Source organism: Perissodus microlepis, chromosome 22 (genome assembly GCF_051167445.1).
Source record: "Perissodus microlepis isolate ML-2025 ecotype Zambia chromosome 22, ASM5116744v1, whole genome shotgun sequence".
NCBI classification, from domain to species: Eukaryota; Metazoa; Chordata; class Actinopteri; order Cichliformes; family Cichlidae; genus Perissodus; species Perissodus microlepis.
Window position 1 is genome coordinate 16089533 of NC_140481.1, and position 26003 is coordinate 16115535.

General features: G+C 42.7%; 2 protein-coding genes across 2 annotated transcripts; both read right to left on the minus strand.

The window, feature by feature from the left end:
• Positions 1 to 1088: 1088 nt before the first annotated feature.
• matn1 (matrilin 1) lies at positions 1089 to 5764 on the minus strand. Its single transcript, XM_084918961.1, has 10 exons — positions 5390 to 5764; positions 3780 to 3964; positions 3524 to 3688; positions 3204 to 3426; positions 2260 to 2391; positions 1980 to 2152; positions 1662 to 1893; positions 1420 to 1572; positions 1247 to 1340; positions 1089 to 1146 (listed from the first exon to the last, which is right to left on the minus strand). Exons 1-10 carry the CDS (start codon positions 5475 to 5477, stop codon positions 1089 to 1091), a joined length of 1503 nt encoding a protein of 500 aa, XP_084775087.1. The 5' UTR covers positions 5478 to 5764.
• Positions 5765 to 11867: 6103 nt separating this feature from the next.
• On the minus strand, positions 11868 to 25588 carry nobox (NOBOX oogenesis homeobox). Its single transcript, XM_084919560.1, has 9 exons — positions 25465 to 25588; positions 20740 to 21470; positions 17558 to 17720; positions 17352 to 17458; positions 17020 to 17153; positions 15704 to 15843; positions 14367 to 14628; positions 13568 to 13872; positions 11868 to 13009 (listed from the first exon to the last, which is right to left on the minus strand). The coding sequence occupies exons 1-9, from the start codon at positions 25496 to 25498 to the stop codon at positions 12555 to 12557; spliced, it is 2331 nt and encodes a 776-aa protein (XP_084775686.1). The 5' UTR covers positions 25499 to 25588; the 3' UTR covers positions 11868 to 12554.
• Positions 25589 to 26003: the final 415 nt, after the last annotated feature.

The following is a 26003-nucleotide window of genomic DNA, read 5'->3' on the forward strand; positions in this document are numbered from 1 at the left end:
TGTGAAACAGACACCAGTCAGTGTTAATATGCATGATGATGATATAATTACTTTTGTCATTTAGTCAAAATCACTGAAATTAGATAGTAGATTAACTGATGTCATTCTGTTACCTTCACAACTGCAGAAATCCTTTAATTATACAAGAACCCAGCACTTTACCGCAAACATCTCGGACTTTGTATTGGACATTGCCACCTGGGAAGTACCTAAAATGTCTGTGTGCTGAATCAGGTCACTGAGCTAATGTGTGGCAGACCTGCGGGAAATATCAACCCAGTCCTCCTGGTCCTCTGAAAACCATGTTGTGGAACCTCTGGGTTTTTCCACAATCTTTTATATTAAAGTAACTAAAACTGTATAAATTATTCGTTGTGTCTGTATGTGCATGTGTAATTCTAGCGTGGGATATAATGGTTTCACAATTTTCTGTTTACTTCCTGAATCACCTTTATTTAGGAAAATAAAAAGAAATCAATGATGTGTCCTTAGTATCAGACATATCTTATATTAATTTACCTGTATATATCATATACAATGCAAGATAACTTTTGTGAGGATGATAGGAGAAAAAAAATGAAGAAGATGAAGGAATAGGGAAATATGACAGTGACATATAAACAGACAAACAAGTGAAGGTGATGTGCTGCTTCGTTTGACATGACAAGACACACACTCTCTGGGGTTTCAGGAACTTCAACACTGTGGCAGCAACAAAGAAAAACCCTTCAGCGTTCCATCACCGTTTCCCTATGAGGGAAGACTTTTATTAGCAAACACACAGGCTGGCTTTGGAGGATGACCTTCAGGGCACATACACACACAAACACACACACAAACACACACACAGAGGCATGTTCATGTGGTAACCAACGTTTGTGTCCCAAGGGTAGAAGAGACAAGAGCAGAAGTGTAGAAAAACAAGAGGTGGTTTGGAGGGGTAGGAGAGAGCCAAGGTCTGGATTATCACACGCACACACATTGATATGGAGAGGGGTGTGTCTTCAATATTTTACAGGAAGTAAATTTTGTGTGTGTGTGTGTTTGTATTTGTACATGGGTGCATGTGAGTAATGGGATACGAGTCCTTAGACGATTTTGTTCTCCAGCAAAGCGATCCTCTTCGACATGCTCTCTAGTAAGATTCTGTCAAGGAGAGAAACTGTGAAGGCAGTCAATAAATCACACAGTGCGAAAACAACTTTAACACCCTCCCTCCCAAAATAATATCCTCAGACAGTGTCACCTGTCATAAAGGATATGTTTTTTTGTTAGTGCCTGTAGGGCAGCTTCAACTTTCTTTTGGAACTTTACAAGGGAGTCGCATTCACAAGGGTCATCTGTGGAGCCGAGAACACACAGGTTAAAGATTTGTGTGATTTGTGAAGTATAACAACACATTTGTTTAAAACTTCTCACCATCACAGACGTTAATCTGTAGCTTCTTGGCAATCTGGCTCATGGCCTTGAAATCGGCGGTGTAGAAGTAGTGCTCTCCGGTTGGCTCAGAGGCAATCTCTTTCAGCTCGTCCTCAACTGCATTGCCCACTCCGACAGCATACATCTTAAAGCCTGCAATGAACGCGCTCGTTCCTTCATCTGATTCACATAAGTATATATTCTTGGTCTGCTTTAGACGTAACCTTCCCACTCCCTCTAACCGTTTTCCTTGGCCTTCTTGGCAGCCTCTCCGATGTAGTCCTGACTGCGCCCATCGGTGAAGACGATGCCCACCTTTGTGACTCCAGGCCGGGCACCCTGACCAAGGCTGAAGCTGTTTTCTACCAGATAACGGAGAGCCTGGCCTGTCATGGTTCCCCTCTCCAGGTAGGCCATCTTTTTCACAGCTTCTTTGAGGTCCTTCTTGTTGTTGTAACGGCCCAAGGGAAACTCCTGCGGTGGAGCAGAATTAGGATGATGATGAGGGTGGAAGTGAAAATGCTTACTCTAATATAAAAAAAGAAAAAACTGACTCATACCGGTTTGACTGTGCTGGAGTACTGCACCAGTCCGACATGAGCCTTGCTTTCACTGACGTCCAGTTTGTCGATGATCTGGTTTATCCATTTCTTGACCAGCTCAAAGTTCTCAGGACGCACGCTCTTAGAGCCATCAATCAGAAACACAACGTCTGTTGCGGAGTTGCTGCAAGCTGGTGAAAAACAAAACATACACACACGGACATACACGGGGCATGTTAATGTCAGAGCATATTTATCATACTTGGACACATACCTTCAGAGACAAACACCCACTCACCACTGCAGCTACGACCATTGTCCATGAGGGTAAAACCTTCTCTGCAGGCACACTTGTATGATCCTGGGGTGCTGATGCATACCTGCTCACAGTCATGATCCCCAGTGGCACACAGGTCAGACACTAGGTCTTCTTACATGCACAACACACACACACACACACATAAGAGGGGGCAGGCAGGTAGGGTTAGAGGGAGAAATAAAACTATGTCAGTTTGAAAATGGGAAATTCTAGCATTGATATTTTTAATGATCCACTGTGACCTGCAGTTGACCTGAACAGGTTTGAATATATGTAGATGATGCAAAAATCCAGTGGAGCCTTAAAGCAAAAGGAGGAAAAGATCGGAGCAGCCTTAAGCTAATAAAATCCAGTTTTCTGGAGGATTTTTCAACGTGATGCACAGGCTCCTCCACAACACTATGATAATGCTGCTCTCATCATCTGCACGTGCAGCGATGCTGGCTGCCGCAAAGCGAGAAGCAAACAGCAGTCGAAGCTGCCGCAGACTGGGAGCGCCGAAGGGCATCACTAATTAGAGGCTTAATGATTGGCACTAATGGATCGGTAATTACAGATAGATCAGTCTCGCCTCTCGGTTATGTGAGAGTTGACTGAAGAACAGGACTAAATCTCATTCCAAAAGGTTGTTTCTACCCTAATGCCCTCGTGCTGTGGGGAATTTTAAATGAGTTTGAAGGACTGAATGAATACATTGTAATCTTGTCGAGGACGAGCAGAGGACAAAAGGGAGAGAAGAATAAATTGGAATGAAAAGGATGACAGTCCAGACACCTTACCCTCAGTACAGGGGAGCAGCAGACAGCTCTCTCCACAGGAATGAAGGTGTGCATATAATGAATCCCTCTTTCTTGCTGCTGTATCTATACCTCCTACAGTACATCGCTAATTCTTCTCTCATCTCTTCCTTCTCCCCCTCTTACCACAAAAGGCCTCCTGGAACTTCTTGGTGAGCTTCTCGATAACGCTGTAGCTCTCCACATAGTCCACATGGTCATCCAGAGGATCGCTGGCCATCTGCCTCAGAGTGTTCATGTCCACGCGTCCCACACCGATGGCAAAAATCTCAATGCCGGCGTCTCGTGCACGTTGAGCTATATCCTTTACATTGTCCTGGGGACGCCCGTCTGTCACAATAATGGCAACCTGTGGCAGTGAGGGTTCAAAATAGATTATAAAGTTACCATTGCGGTTATGGAAGAGGTGAATTTCACGTGCAAACGCATCTAAACGTGTGGCAGACCTTGCCGACGTCAGAAGATTTTGCACGAGCGCCCTCGGCCTCACTGAAGGCAACATTCATTGCAAACTGGATGGCCAGGCCAGTCATGGTTCCGGTGGACAGCGGCTCAATTTTGGTCACAGCCTTGATCAGCCCGGCTTTGGTGCGGTGGGTCTTCAGAGACACCTACAGTTCCACAACAGCGCAGTGAGTGAGATCGAAATGAGAGAAAACAAATCAGAAATGTCGGAAATCGTTTTTTAAACTTTGTCCAAACCTCATTCTTAACGCGGCTGGCATAGTTGACAACTCCCACACGAGTGGCGCTGGGTCCAACATTCAGCCCCTCGATGACTTTTGCCAGGAAGACTTTAACTTGCTCAAACTCTGAGGGGCGAACACTGCGACTGCTGTCGATGATGAACACGAGGTCGGTGGGACGGGCTTTGCACAAACCTGCCGCTACACGTGAAGAGAAAAGCAACTCAGATGTCACCATAATCTCATATTCATTTCATAGAGTTATAAATTATTCCTCATTCCATCATTCCTCATGATGATGGATGGAGATCATGAAAGTCAGGGGAGATGTGGGTGGAGCATGGAGAGAAGGGCTGTTGAGAGGAAAAGGGGAGGGCAGAAGTGATGGAGAGTGGTGAGATGTATATGAGAGGAAGGGCTGGAAACAGGACGCACAGAGGCAGCAAGGGTGGAGAGAGGGAAAGGTGAAAGTACTGCGATGGAGAGAGGACACAAAAAGAGCCACTGACCCGCTTTAAGTATTTTCAGAAAGCTTGTTGGGTATCTCTTGCATGAATATATCAATAATTAATCCATAATTAGATTCCACCAAGAAAAGGCGTGAGATGTGGTTACATTTTCACAAAAAAAACATGGACTTTGACAGATTTTTTTAGAAAAGGTGTGATGAAATTAAGCTTTGCTACAGTGATACAGCTGGTGGCCCGTAGCATTTTCAGTGTAAACGCGGGCATTTTGGCATCATTAAGCAAACTGCAGCCAGCGTCTACTGCATATCACTGATCTCCCTCCTCGCCCTTCACCTCTCTCCCTCCCTCCTCCCCCTTCTCCTTCTGTACACCTCCTCTCAATCTTTGACATGCAAGAAACAGCAACGGCCACACTCCATCCTGAACAAAACAATTATCCAAAATGTGCTTATACAAATTAACGACTTGAAAGAACATCATAACTCCTTTTTTTCAGGTGGCAGAGCACATCATCTACTAATCAGGAGGTAGAGCAGGTCATCTTCTAATTATGAGGTTGGTCTTTTGATCCTAGGCTGCTCCAGTCTGCATGCCAAATGTCCTTGGGCACAATACCAACCCCAAGTTGCTCTCCGATGTATCCATCAGAGTGTGAATGTGTGTGAATGTTGAATAGGAAGCATGTAAAAAAGTGCTTGTATGAATGGGTGAATGAGGAGAGTTGAGTTGCATAAAGTGCTATAAGAATCAGTCCATTTACCTTTTCTCCCAGTCCCTTACTTATCATTCTTAAATAGCTATGATATATACAGAAAGTTAGTGTCCACATCTAACCATCATACATTTTTTGGGGAAAAAATGTATGATGGTACAGCATCTCATCCAGCCTATTCACACACAACACACAAAAAGATTCTAACCACTCAAAAATAAAAAGTTATGTCCTTCACCTAAAAGGCAAACTGATGATCAGAGCAATATTTCTCACCTGTTGAGACCAGACTAATGCTCGCTTTTTAAAAGCTGTGTGAGGTTTTTCTGCTCTATGAGTTCACTTTTATGATGATAAAAGGCAAACGGGTGTTAGAAGCAAAGCATCACACAATCAACAGGAGTTAAGACTCAGGCTTTAGGGGTTAAAGGTCATTATTCTTACCCATGGCGGCGGCTGTGCGAAGGTCTAAGTTAGCTTGGGCTCCTATTAGGCCAAGCAACAGCAGGAACAACGGCTGGATGGGGGTCATGGTGACAAAAGCGGGGGGTCCGAGCACGGCCGCAGACGGTCCTAGAGTTGGGAAGCAGAAAAGAAAGCGAAGCGCAGCTCCAAGCGATGGGCACGGCCACAAAGTGAGACCAAGCGACTCTGAGCTGCAGGTTATCAATGCACGAGCTTCACACACTCAGCCCACAGACAACCCCCTCTAAAGCTGCAGTGTGTGCACGGATGAGTGTGCGTCTGTGGGAAAGAGAAGGAAATACCTGCTCTGGGAGGACCTAAAACGGTGGGCAGGGAAAGACAAACACACCTTGATATGGTTAGGATGGACAGGTAAGTGTGTATGTGAAGGTGGTAAATTTTTGTTGTGTGTGCGCACCGGTCCCCCAGTGGGTTACAGTATGTACGTGTCTGGCTGGGGGTACAGGAGCGGCTGGGGTTTGGTGCAGAGCTCGCGCCAGTGCTGCTGCCCCAGGTTGGATTTGGCCAAAGCTCAAATAAACACCGACATGAATTCCTCTTTTCTATCCGTGTTCCCTCGTATAGCAAACACACATTTATGGTGCGGAAGTGAAGCAGAGCCGCCATACACAGCCTACAGTGTTCCTGCTGCTCTACACGTTGAGCTGCGTGTGTGTGCGCATTTTTCTGTAAATTTTAAATTGTAGGTATACAATCCATTTCCTGGTTTCTGAGTTTCAGTATTCAGTGTCATTCTCAATCTCCTTGCTTCACATTTTTAAACCCTTCTGAAGCTTTTTTTTTACCTTAAAATCAGTTTTATAATAAGACAGATCAAACACACACACACAATGAGAGTAAGGGTAAATCAGATTTCCTTTTTTCATCATCTTCTCCTGAACTTCTCTGGTATATACTCTCCACTGTATGACAGGCAGCAGGGCCCCATTGGAGTAAACACAGCAGCAAAACACACTTTCATCAATAAGTTCACATACACATCTTTAATCTTGCTATAGAGTCCACACAAACACACTCAACAGAGACCCCTCTTTTCCCCACACACAAGCAGACATTCCTCTGAACCCCCACCCACCCCCTTCCTCCTCCACACAAACTCACTGAACAAGCCGCAATTGAGGAGGCAGTCTGTGAGGGGAAGAGGAGTCGGGGCTCTGGCTGTACAGTAACCAGTTAGTCAGATTTCCAAGTGAACATGCTGCAAAACCAACTGAACAGAGTGTGTGTGTGTGTGTGTGTGTAATGGTGGTGAAACGTTAGAGATTAAAAAGAGAAGAGATGTTATTCCTGGACAGTGTGTCATCTCTGGAAATGGTCAGTTTGGCTCATAAGAGAAGATACATCACACATGCACAGCATTATGTACTAACACACACACACACACAGACACAGGTTATGTAACACTGTCTACCGGCAGGCTGGGCAAACATAAGCAGGTAGCTGAAAGAGCCAGACTTGCATTTGAGAACTACTCTGCTCAAAAACATTACAGGAATATTCGTTCATCGCAGTAAAACACAAAGTCAGCGAAACGTCAGGGATATCAGTCTGTTCATTTAAGGAAGTGAAAACCACTGTGAATCTATTTCGCTTGTTTTGGTACAAATTAAAGTGCTAACAGGGGTAAGAATAAGACAGATAGAGGAGAAGGATATAAACCCAGCAGTAGCACCAGTGTCTGTTCCTTTGAGCAATAAACTGGAGGAGCACTGAAAGAAACAGTCCATGAAGGTGTCACAAGGGCACAACGATTATGTTGCTCGCATCCCAGCACTGTGCAATTGAACTGGCAGGTCCACCACTGGCACCCTGTTCTCTTCACAGGTTTACACTGAGCACCTGTGACAGGTGTGAACAAATCTGCAACATCATGACCAGTTTGGGAGTGGCTCAGTGATCATCTGAGGAGACATATCCCACAGACGTTCTACAGAGAGGCCAGTCAAAGTTAACCTGACTAGGTTAGCTTAGGTTTGGTCAGAGACATGCATGGGTACCCTGCTGGAGGTCATTTTGTAGGGCTCAGGCAGTGCTCCTCCTCCTCCTGTTCCTCCACAAACAAAGGAGCAGGTAGTAGTCCTGCTGCTGGGTTGATGTCCTTCAACAGCCCTGTTCAGTTCTCCTTGTGTAACCCTTATCATCCTGTGTTGACGCACGGCTTTAGTCACACAGATATCGAGCAGAACAGCTCAGATACGGAAAATTGATTTAAAAGACTGCAGAGCAGATCTTACTTAATGACAGTAGAGTAGGACTGTGAATACCAGTTAACTAGGTTACTTTTTCCCTAATCTTTGGCTAATCATTAGTTTAGAAAAATTTTAAGTGCCACCTTTAAAAAGGTGGTTTTGCTTGACTGAGAAAAAGTCGTTCAACAACAATTTAGGATAAATATTTTAATCCAATTTTATATCCAGGGCAAATTTGTTGTGGTCCCCTGTGCCTTTAGGTGTTGGCCTGATTTCTGTCTGTTCTCTGCCCTTTGGTCTAGCTTCTCTTTATCGTGTGGGTGTGTGATTGTTTCACTAACTGCGCTTCCTCCTCTTGGCTCTTCTCTGCACTTGTTATCAGATTGTTAACATACTGTGGTAGAAGTAATATAGTGTGGTAGAGGTGCTTAGGTGTTTTAATGCTTCCCTGTTACCAATCCTTGAATCTATACTCACCTGCCTTCTCCTTCTTTATCCTAGAAAACTTACCTGCCTGTGTCATTCGCTGCCCGCCTACTGGAGGAAAACACCCCAGCAAAAGATTGAGACTGAGCTGAGTTATCAGTTGTTGTTTTTTTTAATCACACACCTTTTTTGGTTTAGAGCTGAGCACTCTACCTGTGGGTCCTTCTTATTAAGCAACAACACAGTTAATCTGGTTTATCAAGTGAATCAGAGTGTTTGAGGTCAGGAGTCTTAATTGAGTGTACAAATAAACAGGTGTGAATCAGGGAGTGAACGGCGGCATAAAAAATATATTTTTAACACATCTGGTGTGTAGAGGCCTTTAGATCTTATTGAATTAGAGAGAACGGAGGGGTTTGAAGCATGTGTAGTAGTTGCTATGCATTTAAACACTGTACTTTTTTACTTTAGTACAATTACAGAAGATCCAGTCAGCAGTGAGCATCTATGCCAGATACCTGCAATTAGGCCATTAACCATCATTAGAACTGGAAATTATGGTACAGCTCCACCAGCACATTTAATTTCATTGGCTGCTGGATTGTTCAGTGTTATTTAATGACTTGTGTACAAAACACAAGGACTGCCTGATTATTTAGTAGGTTTATCATCTAAAACGCAGAGGGTGGGGAAAATCTGTCACCATCATACTGTGAAACACTGAAACCTGAAGTTACTCTGGTCATAATGGATTGACAAACCAGCTCGTTGCCCTGTTACAGTCAGTATTGCCAGGATTCAATACTACACATACACCTCAGCCTTAGCTCTCAACCAACCCTAAAGTCATTAATTATGGTAAAAATGCCATCAAAGGGGGACACAAGCAAACTAATACTGGGAAAGTGTGTGTGTGTGTGTGTGTGTGTCACATGTGACCTTGAGCTTCATTTGGGTGAAGACCCATTGGTCAATCATTGTTGGTAAGTTTGATTCTGACCAATACTGCATGTAAAATAAGAGCTCTTGTGAACTGCAGAAAGACAGATGGATGTCTGATGCCTCACCGTGGCATGAGCTCATCAGTCCTTCAGCCGAATGAGCCCTGGAGTCCTGGAGTTATTGCCTGGTATTTATGGTAAACAGCCTGGTTTTGTTGGCATTACAGAGGCGTTCGGGTTCAGTGTCTTGCACAAGGACATTTTGGGATGTGGACAGGAAAAGCCGGGATCAACCACTCACCTTCCGATTAGTAGAAGTTCCCCTTTACCACCCAAGTCAAAGCTGTTCTATGAGATTATGAAACCTTTGGAAAAAGTATTCATTCATTGGACACCCACAATCAGCTCAAACTACACAGTTATATAAGGTTTTCCTTTTTCCAACCCATCCGTTTACCTTCTTGTAGCAAAATAGAAATCTAATATTAAGACACGATGTATTTGCTTTTTTCCCAAAAAGGGAAACATTCCTGTAAGTTTATTTTTTTCTCTGCCAACCATTTCAAGGTGCTTGGTTTAGAAAACTATCATCACAATAGTACTGCCAGACCCGGGGAGTGCATGGAAAGAAGTGTAAAACAAACACATTCCTCCGTCTCAGCCTCACTGCGTGCCATTAAGCGTTTTCATAAGGCAGCATACAAATAATGCCACTTTTACTGGAAATATTTACTATCAACAAGGTTAGCTGAGATATTTTATCGCTGTCAAATCTGGACCTTCCACTGTTTGTTCTCGTTTTTAAAGCCACGCTTGAACACACTCGTGTCCCATCTTCTTCCAATCCCAACAAAGTCTGTTTGTCATATCTTCTAAAAACAAACGAAAAAAATCAACAGTTTAATGCTATTTGAACCAGGCGACTGGAGGAACTCCAAACTGTGTCTCGGTTTTGTTCTACAACCAACATCATTACTTTCAATCTGTTATATCAATAAACTTTATCCACCAATATCAATAAACTCCATTACTTGATCTGACCGAGCAGTGTGGGGTTTTCTTTTAGTTTTTAACCGTCAGTCGGTGCGTGTGCACGCATACTGTCACGGCTTTTGGAAAGAGTGGGAGGATTTAATGTTTGACCACATCCATAAATATTGAAACAAGTTGCCTTTCTTCAAATCTCAGAATACTGAGTAAATATTGACACGGTGGGATCGGGCTGGAGAGAAGCATCCCAAACCTGTGCTCACACACGTATGCACATATCTGCACACGCACACACACACAGTCGTGCCCTTCCAGCTGTGCTCTGAGCGCTCTCTGTTCACACAAGGGAAGTCCTGGAAAAAATAACTACAGAGTAACCCGACATGAAGCGCTCCTCAGTCACATGTGTAAGCTCAGTGATACATGAAGGACTCTGAAATTATGTAAACAGCACGAATACTACACAAAAAAAAGAGCCAATCAGTATCAGACTTCAGCCTGAGTAAAAAATTTCTTCCGTGAGTTTGAAGAGAGCCCCCACTTCTTCACAAAATAAAGTTCTGTGCGTGCCTTCTTATGCAAGAAATTTTTGCACTGCAAATGAAGTTTTTGTGCATGTGCGCGAGTGTGTGTGTGCGTGTTTATGCTGCTCGTCTCCTGCCAACAGTAACAGCTCAGTAGCCAGTGAGCAGGAAGAGAGAGGTTCATTAAAAACCAAATACAGAGCTTACATAACCAACAGTTCTGTTCATCCCAGAACCCCCTCCCCGTGCTACAAACACACTTCTCCTTCATCCCCATCTTCTTTCCCTCCCACGCCTACTGGCAGAGCCCACCCATCATCCTCTTCTCCTCCCATAGCAACAGCTCATCTCAGCTCTCCTCCCTTGTTCCTAGACCAGCAGATTGCCTCAGTCCCTCCATCTCCCCCGTCCTTTATCTGCTCCCTCAGTCCCTGCCACCTCCTCTTTGCTCTCATCATATCTCCTTCTCTTACTCCCACACCATTCCAAGCTGTACTTCAAACTTTACAAACAGCGGGAGTACGAACCAGGAATATTAACTAGAGTTAAAACAGGAAACCTTTGATTTTACAGAGAACAAGAAAATGTCACATTGCTCCCAAACGTCTTTTTTAGTCTCAGGAAAAAGCCTTCAGCTCTTTCAGAGGTGTGATTTCATATAGGGATTTGGTTTCCACAAGCCTCTGTTACTCACTTGCATACTAAAGATAAACGGTGTGCGAGTGCAGTAAGTGTGAGAACACAGCAGATGGCAACACAGATTAAGGCTTTGGGCTGTATTAGTAATTGTCTGGAGTAACTCTGCTCTAAAATCCACTGTCGTGATCTTCCTCCATCAGATTACAGACTGTCAGTCAAACCCACTCTCCTCCCCAGCAGAGGAACATTTGAAAAACTGCATCTTTAATGCTACAGATACTGGCACGTGGTTGTCTCACACTAGAAACCACCAACATAGGATTAAATCGAGCATGAATCAAACCGGACAAAAACCCCTCATTTAAATTAGAGGATCCCAAAACGAGGGATGTGAACTACCTGGACCACACGAACATAATCTGCTTTCACCACCAGTCCTCTTCTGATATGAAACTTTAGATCATAATCTCACAGTTTTGACACAGTGGAGAAAATCCAGCGTGCAAAGCAGGATTGATCTAAAATTAGCAGCATCACTGGGAACAGTTTAGAAGTGCACGGGGAGAAAACATTGAAGAGGAGAGCCACCAGTTTAAGAAAAAAAAAAAAAAAAAAAAAGCCATGACCTTCATCTTGATGGCCAGAGTTGTGGACCATTATGATCACACCTCACATTATCAGTTTATAAATCAGCTTCTACTTATGGGTGACCACAGCAGGACTGATAAAATGTTAACAAATTCTTTATCCAGTTTAACTGAATCACAGAGACATTGGAACCAGAAACATTTTAAAGCCCTAACATTCAAAAACAAAAAAGCAACAGGACTACATATATATTTATAACTTATTTATAACTCTAAGGATATTATAGTATATTTGTGTCTTTCTTGAACAGTGGGGTGGGGGGGCTGTTCCTCTGAAATGTAGCAGGTTACATTTGTGCAACATTTCTATCACCATATTTTAGCAGAACATGTGACTGAAGGCAGACTTGAATGTCCCTGATTAATTCTTTAGCCAATTTAAAAAATACAGAGTCAGTGATGTTATTTTTCAGTGTAGTGTTTCTTCACATCTCGTTCTGATTTCTAAACTGGTACCAAGATATCTTTTCTGAGGTACCTGCTACAATTTGAGCAAAAACAAACTGTCCTAAAAAGGGACATCGAAAGACAAAAACAAAATATGCTTCAATTGTTGTTTCATATTATAAAAGCAAGCTAAATGCAGAAATAAATGATTAACAGCGCAATGAGCATTTATTACAGCCAGCAAACTAAAGCCTGGTGGCTTTCACATTTCAGCTGAGAACATCCTAATAGTAACAAAAACAGGAAATTTAGAAATTCACACATATTATATTTACATAGACAGTTGAAACACATGCACACATGCTCACACACACTTAAAGTCAAAAATGTATGGGAGAAAAGTCGCAGTGGAAGTGGCTGTGGATCTCTCTAGGACTGTCATACTCAATTTTGACACAAGAGGGCACTGCAGGGCTTTCTGGAGAGGCCGCGTTGACCTGCGAGGGCATTAGCAATGACTCCCTGGCTGGAGTATCCTCCACCCTGAGGCAAGAGTGCCGAAGCGTTGACACAGGTGGCAGGACGGTGGCGGTGCTGGTGGTGCTGCTTGTGAAAGTCTGGTTGAGTGAAGGATTCTGGGAATTTGCATGCAACGACTCCTGGTCCTCCCCAGGGAAGAACGAAGGAAGAGGGAGGGTGGTGGAAGAGGTAGGCTGGTGCTCTCGACCGGGTCCCAAGCTGCCAGGGTAAGCAGGAGGGCACTGAGTACGCTGGTGCATGGCTGGCTGACTGCACATGTTGCCCCATGGGTAAGACTGGTACGCTGTAATCCCAGCTGAATGGAAAACACACGCAGATCCAAACAGACTGAAAATTCAGCTTCAGTGGCAGTAATTGAAACCTCAAACACTTCACCCGTCATAAGGCTAAGAATGCCAAGAGTATCTGCATACCATTTAATTTTAATGTTTTTCCTGTGCCCTCAACATGACTCCCTTTTGTCTTATAAATCAATGCTGACCTATACATTTCCTTATTAAATCACCATGTAATTTAAACATCCAACTACAAAGCTTCTGATCTTTCCGATTTGCACCACTGACTGAATGGTGACTAAAGCTGATGATATGACAGTGATGAGAGCAATGTATAATACAAGATTAAAAATAATTACTGAAAAACTCAGAATCCTTGTTCAATGATGGTGCAAACATCTGTTTACATAGAAAGCACCAAGTCAAACTTTCTTTTGACTTCTGGGTTAGTTTACACTGATGTAGGGTGTATAGTTTTTACTTTCCATTTGATCCTATAGGATCTTTTGTCAGAGTAAAATTTCATATTTTTTCCAATACATAAATTAATGCAATCTCATTTTACCCCAGTGACTCACCGTGGTGACCAGATGACTGCAGTAGGATTTGACCTGCACTCTGGGACTGAAAGTAGGCATGACCCGTGGTGGAATAGGTCACCACTCCTGTCGAGTTTCCTCCAGGGCCAAAAGTCAGGTAGGAAGTAGGATTAGACTCTGGAGGGTTAGGGGTGAGGTAGGGGGATGGTGTGAGGTAGGTCATGCGGGGCAAAGATGCTTGAGGTTGGAGCTGAGGCTGGCTGGTGGGGTAGGAGGTCTGGAGCTGGTAAGACAGAGTGTTGCTCTGCTGGCTAGACGTCAGGTAATCCAAGTCAAAGAGCAAACTGAGGACAACGCAAACAAGAATTTAGTGACAAACATGAACATCTTTGATTATTGCTCCATCTGTAGGTTGTGGTTGCACTTATGATTACGTCTAGTGATATCAAGCCAGACAGACACAATCAGAGTTTTATTCTCAGGTCTCACATTATTTATGAGGTTTCTGCCACTATCTCTATGCAGTGCATCTGCGTTACTGAACATGCACAGATACTGCCAACCGTATCTACAAAGTAGAAGTTTTAGTGCTGTCACACATCTATAGTCATACAACCATAATTATATAAGAACAAAGTGACTAAGTGCAATCTCTCACAGCATATTTTAGCTAAAACTGACTCCCTGCTACTACAGATGCTGTGTGAGCCATCACTACATCAGTATTTCACAGATTCCCTCTCTGCCTACTCTCCGTCCTGCTGTCAGCTCTTATACTCATCCATATTTGAAGCATCCTCTAGTATTCATGTCACAGTTTGCTGCGAGTGGAGCTGACCTGGTGTCAGTCGGCAGAGACTGGGTCTCACGGTGGGCCAAGGTAGAGCCACCCTCCAGAGCATCCAGGAAGAGGGGTGGGGTGTGGGCTGGTGTGTTGAGGAGAGGGGGAGTGGGGTTTGCAGAGTTAAAGGTCGAGGTGAAAAGAGGAAGGCTGGCTCGCCGCAGAGGGGGAGGGCTCTGCATGGGACGGGGGGGATACTCCACCAAACCCTCCTGAGATGAAAGCTGTTGCAGGCCTGTATCCCTCACTCTGCTTTCACCTAACAGATAAAAACCAAACAAATACAAAGCAAGATTAGACAGAGATACTGTAGTTTGGTTTCTGTGTAATTTTACTATCTCAACCTGCAGTGTGAAGGTTCGCTGAGCTGAACAAAGATGTCATTCTTCTATAAACACTTCCTCATATGTAGGAAAATCCGTTAAAAACCTATGTTTGTAATGCCATAAAAGCCACAAATTTTATCTTGGTCAAATTTGCTGCTACTTTACATAACAGACCCTACAACTGAAAGAGTTTTGGTGGACAAGCTTTGTCCGCCTCTCTTCCAGTAAAAATAACTAATGTTAACAGAGGGTCCTAAGCAAATGTAACAAAATTTTTCAGCCGTGATGGAGGTGGGGTGACTGCATCGCTGCTTGATCATCCAGACATCAAAGAATTTAAGCTGGTCCGGTTTGAGATCATTTCCTTTGGGATTAATAAAGTATTCTGATTGTAATCATTCATCAGCGCCTCACAAAGGAATGATAATTCAGGTTGAAGGGAAACTTAATCCCAAATCCAAGTTTACATATTTTCCTCTGACCTTTAGACTTAAGTATCCATCTAGATTGTTTTGCTGTGATGTTTCCCTTTTCATCAATGGAACGAGATGGTCTTCACATTACAAAAAAACTTAACAGCTTTGTCTGTTTAATCAAACAAAACTAAAGTAAAAATTCAAAAACCTTGTTATCAGCAGTTTTATGTAGGACCTATTTTTTTTTCCAATGCTACTTTCAGCTGTTCACTTATACACAAGGGCTCGCCACGGTGGGAAGGTCTGCATGTTTGATTTCTTTTTAATGATTATGTGTATTTATTTTTGCACTGGATGTCGCTTATTAGACAAATGTGTAATGTGCAAAACAAAAGGGCACAGAGCTTGCTAACATCATAGCTCAGCTGAAGGGTGATGCGATCTTTAACACCTTTGTTTGCAATTTTAAATTTGGGTTGAGTCGTTTATTTTAATAAGATAAACAGAATTCCTCACAGACAGACTGAATGCTCATCAAGCTAATGCATTAAAAGCAGAGTGTCGTAAAATGTGCATGTGTGGATTTTCACACCTGGGCTGCTGAGGCTGGACAACAGGCTGCTGTGGGAGGGTGGGCTCTGAGTGGTTATGGTGGGGAATGAAGGCGGCCCAGGGGCAAGCTGGGGTAGCTTGGGAGGAGCATAATAATGAGACAAAGAAGCGGCTCCCTTACTAAAACAAAGACAAAGAACAAAAATGCACTTAAGCATGAATCAAATTACAGAGATAAAAATCTAGAGAGGCGTGTGTGTGTGTGTTGGGGGGGGGGGTGTCAACTGGACTTCTTTAGGTTTGTGAAGATATCTTGATGCATGCTCAATCATCCAGGTAAGTAAATCTCCAAAAGTTGATTCTGTTCATCTGGACGTAGCGTTTTGTGAAGATAATTCACCTCTTATCCAAGAGGCTTCTTCAGTTCTACAAACAAAAGACGGAGAGTCCCAGGTATTTAACGCCTAGTGGGGGCTTTGGAAGTGGTCCTGAGGGTCATTGACCCATTATTAACCCAGAGCTTCTTCACATGAGCCAAGGTGTGAGAAAAAAAAAAGAAAAAAAAAAAAAAAAAAAAAGACTATTACTATCACCGGGGGTTAAGGGTAAAGTCACTGTGAGGGCTTGCCCAACCTCATCATGTGACCTTAATAGCTCAGTTGAGGCTCAGCTGAGTAAAGACACGGCAATAACTCTTTCAGTACCTACTCGGCTCCGGTTCGAAGTGATCTAGCCTATCCAAAAATGTGATCTCAACAGACGTAACTCAATTAGTCATGAGAGCGACTTAATCACAAAAAACAAAACTACCATTTCTGAAAGCCGACAACGAGGGAAATCCCCCCCCCCCAAAAAAAAGCCACACACAGAGCAGCAGGTACACCATCGTCTCGACGTTCTCCATTGTTGTGTCGCATACAAATGACGTTACATCAACGATGGTCGTTCACAGTGGATGTGGATTCAATTCTGGTTTATTTATATAGTGCCAAATCACAGCAGTTGCCTCGAGGCACTTTGCATTGTAAAGTAAAGGCCCTACAATAATGCAGAGAAAGCAATCAGACGACACCCTAGGAGTGAGAAATAGCAAGAAGGAAAAAAAACTCCCTTTTAACTGAAGAAACCTTTGCAAGAACAAATGACCTCCTTTACTTCTCTCTCAAACCATCTTGTCTTCTTAGTCCAAATTGTGAGCACTGGCATCCTCAAAAGAGTGACCTTTATTCTTTAAGTGTACAGCCTTCAAACCTAAAGAAGTCCATCTACCTTATTTTCTTCAGTCTCTCAAGACTACCATGACCTGGATGACTGCAAACCTACACAGACACACAGAAATAAAAGAAACAGAAATACCTGTTGTGAGCCAGTGTGGGCATGGGATTGATTTGGTGATGTGGACTGTATTCGGCTCTACTCTGTCCGTGTTCCACCTTTGCTGTAACAGCACGTACTTTCCTCCACTTTGCCCTCCGGTTCTGAAACCAGACCTGGGACCCAGAAACATTCAGGGGGAAACAAATAAAAGACTGAGGAGGCCAACAAAAAAGGAAGAAACTGCTTTACAGAGGATGAGATGGGATTTTCAGGAACACAAAGAAGAAAATGCCAGTAGCACATCTTCATAAGGAAAACATCACAAGTCTTCAGTAAAATTTCACAGAAGATGAACAGAGTAAGAGTCTAACCATAATTCTCTGAGGTGTGACGCCGACTGAAGCAGCAATCACTTTCCTTTTTTCCGCGTCCGGATAGTGATCCTCTTGGAAAAGGGCCTCTAGATGCTCTAACTGATCTGTACGCAAGAGTACGTTAGTGTACACATACACAAATTACAGGGCAATAATTTGCATAGCAGTCAAATGTGAGCACACACAGAGACGTTTCCCCTCACCTGTGCTGTAGAGCGTCCGTGTTTTCTTCTTCGGTGCAGGTGGCAGCAGGCAGCTGTCCACAGACTCTATCCCTGGCAGCAGTGGGAAGCTGAGGGCTCGACCTCGGCCCCTGGTGCTGTAGCGGATGGAGCGTCGGGTGGAGTATACCTGCGTTATCTCCATCTGCCATGCAGAAACACTACCTCAGCACAGATGTTTTCAGTCAAATTCAGTAAAATGTCCCAATGGTTTTTTTCCCCCTTTTAAAAAAAGGATTTTAAATAGTTAGGTATCAATTATCACATTTTTAAAAGCTAAATATAATTTTGGAGAGTCGTTTAGGGGGGGGAAAAAAAAGGAAAAACCTTTGAGTGCAGTGCAGAGTTGAATGTTTCAGCCCACACAAAGCAGTGCAACAATCATTTCCCAAAAATAAAAGTTCATTTAGGACTTCCAGGACCAAGTAATTAATTTCCATTGTTCTTTCCCATATGTGATATTAACACGTCTGTTCCAGGGCTGCAGCCAGCAGGTAATGATTTTTCTCATTTTCTGTTAATTGCTTGGTTCATTAAATCTAGTGAATATAAAAATGCCCACCGCAGTTATCCAGGACCTGATGTAATGTCTTCAAACTGCTTACTTTTTCTGATGACAGACAATAACCAAACATATCAAAACTGCCCAGAGACAAGAACAAGTAAAGTAGTCTTAAAGATTGATCAGTTATGAAAAGAAACAGTTCTTCTCCTGCCAAACTGGTAACTGGCTGTTCCAGCTCTACCAAACTCACATTTCAGTTGTCAGTCTCTGTAAAAATTTGTCTTCAGGTTAGCGTAGTTCAAAAACAAACAATCATTTCTGATTTGATCTGGTCTGAAACGTCTTGCTGTTGTAGAACCCGTAACATTATCTGAGATCTACGTCTGAGTGGTAAACATTAAAAGTACCGATTACTAGCACAGTGCATGCTGTGGGTCCAAGAGTGTCATCCTGGCAAATAACAGTAAAGAACAATTAATTTACCGTTATCACCTTACATAGCTTTTCAGTGAGATCATTCTCCACACGCTGCATGTGCTCGTTAATGGCTTCAAAGAATCTGTCACCTACGGATATCACACTACATTACACACTGAGCCAAACATTCAAATCCAGGATGCCATTTTCACAGCTGCACCATTAATAATTCAGAGGACTGTAGGTGTGCATATTTCATACACATTAGACTGTAATTACACACTGAATGAGCCATTATTAGAAACCTGTTGAGATTTACTAGAAAATGCAAAACTGTTGGGTTAAAGGTTAAACTTCATGATCAGCAGCCAAGTATAATGTGTTTATTTTTGTCTTTTCACACACTGTAACCCTGAAATTCTCTCGACACAAATGTCCAAATCATTCAGATAAATTGTCTTTGCACTGCTTAATACAGAATCATTTCCACCTGAACCCATATGAGGATGCTACAGGTAATTATCGAGAGTATTCACAACAAGCGAGTGGGCGTCATGTATCCTGCATTGTCCATGCTTTACTCAGACAGCATCTGGCAGGTTTGTTGGAGAAATTTCTCCAAGCACAACATCCCAGTGCACTTCAGACAAAGCAACACCCTCGCAAAAAACTACCTCATCAAAATACTCCGAGTTCACCCTGCAATGCAGTGAGGAGTGCTCGGACCTTTACATAGGAGAGCAGAGATCTTCGATCAAGAATACAGACAGAGGCCATCTATGGGCACTGTGAACAACCACCACTGAGTGGAGGTAGTGACGCTAACTATCAGCCACCTATAATGCAGTCCTGAAATCCTCTTCCCAACCCCCACAGCTTGACCCATGTGACCTTAATAGCTCACAACAATATGGCAGGGCAATGTCTCACAGAGGAGTCACATCTTGACTCATATGACCCTTAAAGACTGACTGGAGATTTATGCTTCAGCAAGAAATCTATGCTGTGGCTATTAGTGTGTACCTGAATAAATAGAATAAGTGTTTTTAATCTGTACTGCCACTGTTGTGTATTTTTGACTCGCTAAATAAGCTATACACAGAGCACTGGTCAGGTTCCATCCATGAATGTGTTTTAATAACCAAAACAAATCCAGTTTTTCCTCACTGTCGTGTCTGCAAATGTTTATATAAATATAAACATATAGGTCTTAACCTCAAACCCCTCTGAAAACCTATGGGGAAACCTCTTGTGCATCACCCTAGCAATGTGACTACATGTTAGCTCAACATAGCCCGCGATTGTTGTGATTGGCCATTTCAGATTGCCGTTTTGCGCTTCTTTTTTCCCCACACCTTTTTCACTGCAGTTTTAAAATTTATCAGTGAAAGTAACGATCATCTCTTCAATATAAGGAACATTAATAATAATAGTACCAATATAAGTACTCACAAATGTCAGGAAATTTCTGGAGGGAGACTGTAAACTATTGGAATGGATGTAAGGGAATGTATAAACAAGTGAAAAATCTTGAGGGGCAGATTTCAATCCCTAGTCCCAAGATTTTATTTTTTTCTATTGGCTGGCACTACATATAAAAGACCAGGACATTAGCACATTGTAATTAACACAATGCACCATAAATGCCAGCAATGACGTTGGCCATTTACGTAGGTTACATTGCAGGCACTACAAAGATTCCCAGCAGAAGTCTAAATCGGACAGAACAGGCTTGTCCACATCTTTTAGGACCACATTTAAAGTGACAACCCCATCAGGGGTTAAATACCTGGACCTTAAGACATTTAAGAAGTAAAGAAGCTTCTTAGGTGAGTGGAGACACACCTTTATAAACCCCAAAAAATGTAAGTCCAGTTACCTTCAGTTCAAGTAATTAGGGCTATTTTGACGTGGGTCGGCGAGAACCTTACAAGGACACTCAGAGAGCATCCTTGACAAAACCCAGCAAAATATTAGTGGCGAAAATGCATCCAAAGTTCTTACATGTGAAAAAGAACCACTCGAGGGAATGTACTGACATGTGAAACTGGCTTAAGTTTGAGAAAGATCTTAAATCTGCGTGTCTGAAATACAGCAGCATACAAACAGAGTTTGGTGTGAATGTGTCACTCAGGTTCAGCGTGCAATGAATCTTGAGCACTCAAGAAGAAATGAAAGGGAAAATACATTTCAAGTAGTTCACAGATCATCAGGTATGAGCACATGAATGGTCTCCTCTCACCTCAAGTGGTTGTGGGCCCTGCTGGGGGACACTGTGAGGCAGAAGGGGGCTATGAGGTCTTTTGTTACTCTGTGGCTGAGGACATGTGGGCTGGATGGAGACAGGAGGCTGCGAGGAGTACAGCAGGGGGATGGGAACTGGGGGACAACACAGCCCTGTCCCCCCAAACCCCAAGTAGAGTGGGTCAGAGAGGTCACAGCTGTTCGTCAGAGCCGAGGTCTCCTCTGAGCTCATCGCTGGCACCTCCTGTGTCTCACTTTTCTTCTCCTCCTCAGACCTCTCACCAACATCCTTTACTCCTCTCTTACTTCTCACCTGCTCACTTTGCTTCCTCCCTCGCTTCTTCTTACTCTTCTTCTGCTCATCTTTTTGTGCTAAGCGCTTTGTCACTGTACCCTCTTGTTCATCAGCAATTGTTTCCTTGGCCTTCTCAATCTTGTTGTCTTCCATCTGCACCTCCTGTGCCACCCCCGCTTTCAGCCCACTCTCAGGCTTCACCTGCTCCTCCTCTTCTTCCTCTGTCACAACTTTCTCTTCTTTCCCCCCCTCCCCATCCTTCTCTTCTCGCCATGTCTCCTCTGCTGCCTCTTCATCCTCCCACTGACTAAACACTTCCTCCTCCTCCATTTCCCTCCTCTTCCTCCTCCTCCTCCTTCTCCTCCTGCTCATGTTCCCTCGGTTGCTGTTTTTTGACAAATCCTCCAGTTCCTCACACAGAAGGCTTGGACAGTCTGCAACAGAGTAAAGCAAGAATTTGTTTTTTAACTTAAAAACTTGGACTAAAAAAAATCACTCATCTGGTTTTACTTCCGCATCCTACCTTCTAGTAATATAGTACTCTGGACGTTAATGAGTTCATAATTATCATCAACATATTACATCTTGACTTCTACAAGAATACAATAATAACAGAAATACATTGTTGGATCAGGCCAGTCTGAAAAATGAATACAGGCTCAAGAACTTCAAAGCCAGAATTCATTTTGTGGCAGTTAGGAGAAGGCTTTGATCTTTAAGTTCCAGCCTACTGCACTATGTTTTCATTATGGATCATTTTACCCAGTTTATTTGGTCAGATATTGCAAAAATATGCCCAAATATGCGTGTTTTTCCTAACAAGCTCCTGAAAACTGAAGGTTTCTCACCTCAAGTCATTATAAGCTGGAGCTAAGTACTATAAAGCGAGTTCAACATACCCAGGTTGTCTTTGTGTTATCTGGATTCCCTTATCCGAACATATTTAGTCAGGAACACATCAAGCTTTTATCAACTCACTAAGTTAACCTGGGTTTTAACCTGCACATTCACATTAAACTGGGTGGCATCTGTGGCATTATCAACAGAAAACAGATGTTTGTAACAGAGCAGCTGATTGTTCAAAAGATGAATCTATAACATTAGAAAACCATGAATTGGTTGAACACATAATACAGACTGAGAGAAACACAGCTGCTCCAGACAAAGCAGCGGTGGTGAAGGAAAAGCACTGCACAGTAGATAAATACTGAAAGCGCTGAATGAATGCATGGACACTCAGTGCTTTGTAAGACAGGAAAAGAGAGGGTAATAAAGTTTAGCCTATTTAAAGCCAGGAGAGAAAGACAGCAAAAATGCCCACTGTTTATCAGAATCTCATGGATTATAATGAGTAAATGACTAAATTAATGTTTAGAAGGCAATGTTAGTTCTCATTCTTTCAGCTACAGCTTCGCTGTTGGTTGATGATCTGAGCGCAAGTGAAGTGTAAATGCAACAAACAGAATTCAAAGGCAGGCTTAGTCTATGTGCAAATTAAATACAAACCAGCCAAAAGTGGAAGGAAAAAATAAGGAAAAAAAAAAAAGGTTTATCTAAAAATATATCTCTCTTATTGATCATCTGGGAAGTGTGAAGACACTAGACTCTCCTACTATCCACACAGGAAGTCAGAGGAATCTTCCAGGAATGGTGTCATCATTTCCCCGAGAACTGACAGGTCAGTAGATGCTGATTTCAGACCTAATGATCTCTAATCTAGGGAACAAGTTATCATGGTGAAGCACCCTGGTAAGAAGTGAACCATCTTAATAGCACAGAAAAACCCTGATAACCAGACAAGATGAAATCCCACTCCATCATAAGGCCTCTGCAGTGTTGGGAAAAGTGAACTAACACCTTTTTTTGTGTGTTAACTAGTAAAACTACAAATGCTTCCTTCACCAAAAGGAAAGTTGTTGTTCAATGTCATTCTTTTTATTTCCCAACCGAGCACTCTGCAGACAAAGTTAGAGCAGGAAGGCTGAGACGGTTTGGACATCTGTAGGGGAAGTAGTGGATATACTGGACAAAGGATGTTGAAGATGGGAGGGAAAAAAGGAAGACCTCAAAGAGAAAGGTGAGATGCAACCTTTCTGCATATGCGGGTGATTCCTGCCATTTATTAGCTCGAAAAAGGTGAGGAGGGATTCTTTAGCAGTTACCTGGCTGTCCTGTGTGGTAGTGAACCTGCAAATTCCTGTATCGATACCATACCAAGTAAACACAGGGCCAGTATTACTGATACCAAAACCAATAGTGATACTTTTAACTTATAAAGGCAGCTTATGTAGGGGAGATAAGCGTTTCATGACTTATGAGATGAATCATCACCAATCTGCAAAATCTGAACACATTTTAATAGGGTTAACATATCGATCCTATTGTGCTAGTATCAATCCGATACCGATACCAGTGATGGTATCAGTACTATGGATAATTGGGTCGTTAGTGGCTCACGGCCTAGCTCCACTGCTTGGCATCTGACCAGACAGGTGACGCGTTCCCTATATTTTATTTATTGTTGTTGGCTTTTGAGTTTACGCTTTTCATATAAACTTAACTGAGTGGCACTTTTGCTGGGTTGACTTAATTTCTTATGACACTGTGCAATAATTTCATTACATGTCCACTGTCAAGTGGGTCATTGCTAGGTTTTAAAATTGCTGTAGTTAACCAAACTATATTTCTGCCTTTGGTAATAGGGATGGGAATCGAGAACCGGTTCTTGTGTAGAATCGGTTCCCAGTAGTCCAATACCTTGTTGTTAGTCAGCCTGCCTATCATCCTGCTTCTGTTTCAGTTGCACTTGTGGTCCTGTGTTAAAACAGTGGCACAGTCTGCAGCGTGGATATGGATGTTACTCTTATTTCACAAAAGGACGAGCACGGGATGGTAAAGTGGAAACTACATCCAGGACAGAAATAACTGCATTATGCTGCTAACACTACTTTGACTCTTCACATACACAGCATGCTAATACTAAGCCAACCAGACAGCATGCTAAAACCAAGCTAGCCAAGAACCCAGAGTGAAAGCTGAGTGAATGCGGGGCCCCAGCCCAGCAGCCAGACCCTGAACTTTAACAGGTAACAAACATAAGCAGTTGGGTTGTAGCCTCCATTTCTAGATGTTCATGTTTCTAAAGTAGAATCACTGTAGTGATCACTTTCAAGTGTTTTCGTGCTGGTTTTCATCTTTACTTTGTGTTCACGTTCTAAATACTAAGATAAAGCTCATTGTGTCACCCTCGTTGGGATAGGAATTTGTGCTGTGTGTAAGATTGTAACCTCAGATTTATATTGTTAAATGGTAGTTTTGAGACAATACATTTCAGCTATTTTATAGAGTAACATGAAAGTAGTGCAATGAGCAGTGTCACAAATTACTTAATTACTCCAAAGAGAAAGTAATACACACTGATCACACAAAAAAAAGAGGGAAAATACCTCCAACATACACAAACATTTGACCACACAACATGCAATTAATTTGCATGAATGTAATGTCTTCAGGAGTTTTTCCTTCCCACTGTCGCCAAAGTGCTTGCTCATAGGGGTCATATAATTATTAGATTTTTGTGTGTAGGTATTATTGTAGGGTCTACCTTACAATATAAAGTGCCTTGAGGCGACTGTTATTGTGATTTGGCGCTGTATAAAGAGAACTGGATTGAATGTGATATACTGCTTAGTCATGGTGGTGATAAGGAATCAAGTCAATAGGTGATATCAATATTGGAATCACTAAACTCATCAATTTCCATCTTTATTTGGGTAATTTTGATTCAGTCCAGCTTCTTTTCTTTTCTCTTTTTAAGTTATTCAAACTGAAGCAACCTATATTAATGAAAAGCACATCTCAACTCTGAAAATGCCACAAAGCAGGTGTATATGCATTCATGAACTCTCACGCCGCTCAGCTACATTGGTGCATTTTCCTCTGTCACTCACTGAGCTGGAGTCAGATAAGGTACCAGTATTTGGAGAAATAATCCGATGATGTTTGAAGATTTCTTTCACATCTCCGGGGTCACGTGGTGACCCGCAGGTCAAATAAAACGCGCGTCGGTCTCGGGAGGATCAGCAGCCTGCGGTGGCTTAATTAGTGTCCCAGCCGTGCGCCGCCTCGTGCCACCACCTCACCTGACCGTTAATTAACTCTGAGCGGCTAGGTGCTGCTAAACTAGCCAAGCTGTCCCCATCTCCAAACACCGGGTCGTGAATGTTAATAACCGTGTTTTAAGTCGTCTCCGCGGAGCAGAGCTGCACTGGGAGCTTCACTCACAGGGGGGAAAAAAATAAAAGCTTTAAATAAGACGTCTTTCAAAAGTTTGTTCAAAAATGGCGTTAAAAGTTTGTCCGCGTGCATCAATTGAAAAGGCTAAAACAAGCCAATAAAACAATTAAAGGGCAGCCTGAGTATCCTTACCCAAGTCTTCACCTGCGTCACCGTCTTCGTCCATGAACGCCACCGTCAAAACCAATAAACTTGTGCTAATAATCAATTAAGTCGAGCAGACAACGGAGCGAATGTCTTCATGACCGCAGGTTAATGGGCTTGATTGATTGATTACCTCTCTCTGCTGTGTGACGGAGAATTATCACGTGAAGGGTGAAACAGAAGCAGCCAATCACAGAACAGAACAGATGCACCATAACTCTACTTTTACAAGGAAAAAAGGTGTCTCAAAACCAGGTAACAACTTCCTGTTCAAACAAGAAGCCTGAGTTTTATCCTTATCTAGTCTCGCTCATCGCAAACAGCTAAAAAAAATGCTTAAATAAAAATGGCTTCTGAGGGCTCAGGTCTGAGAAGGTTAAGATATTGCCATCTATCGATTTTATCCCATTTATTCATTTCTTTCTGGGACAATTTTTATGGTTATACTTTTTTATTTTACAGTACAGGGAATTTACTTGTGAATCATTCAAGCATAAAAAAGGCATCTAACTCAAGGCATGTGCCAC

Excerpts from the sequence above, each read along its gene's own strand:
- matn1 (XM_084918961.1), bottom strand. The coding sequence starts at position 5,477 with ATGACCCCCATCCAGCCGTTGTTCCTGCTGTTGCTTGGCCTAATAGGA. Across the intron at positions 3,965-5,389 it reads TCGCACAGCCGCCGCCATGG|CGGCAGGTTTGTGCAAAGCC; the intron begins GTAAGAATAATG and ends CTTCACGTGTAG. Across the intron at positions 1,147-1,246 it reads AAACATATCCTTTATGACAG|AATCTTACTAGAGAGCATGT; the intron begins GTGACACTGTCT and ends TCTCCTTGACAG.
- nobox (XM_084919560.1), bottom strand. The coding sequence starts at position 25,498 with ATGGACGAAGACGGTGACGCAGGTGAAGACTTGG. Across the intron at positions 17,459-17,557 it reads ACGGACGCTCTACAGCACAG|ATCAGTTAGAGCATCTAGAG; the intron begins GTGAGGGGAAAC and ends TCTTGCGTACAG. Across the intron at positions 13,873-14,366 it reads TCTCTGCCGACTGACACCAG|TTTGCTCTTTGACTTGGATT; the intron begins GTCAGCTCCACT and ends CGTTGTCCTCAG.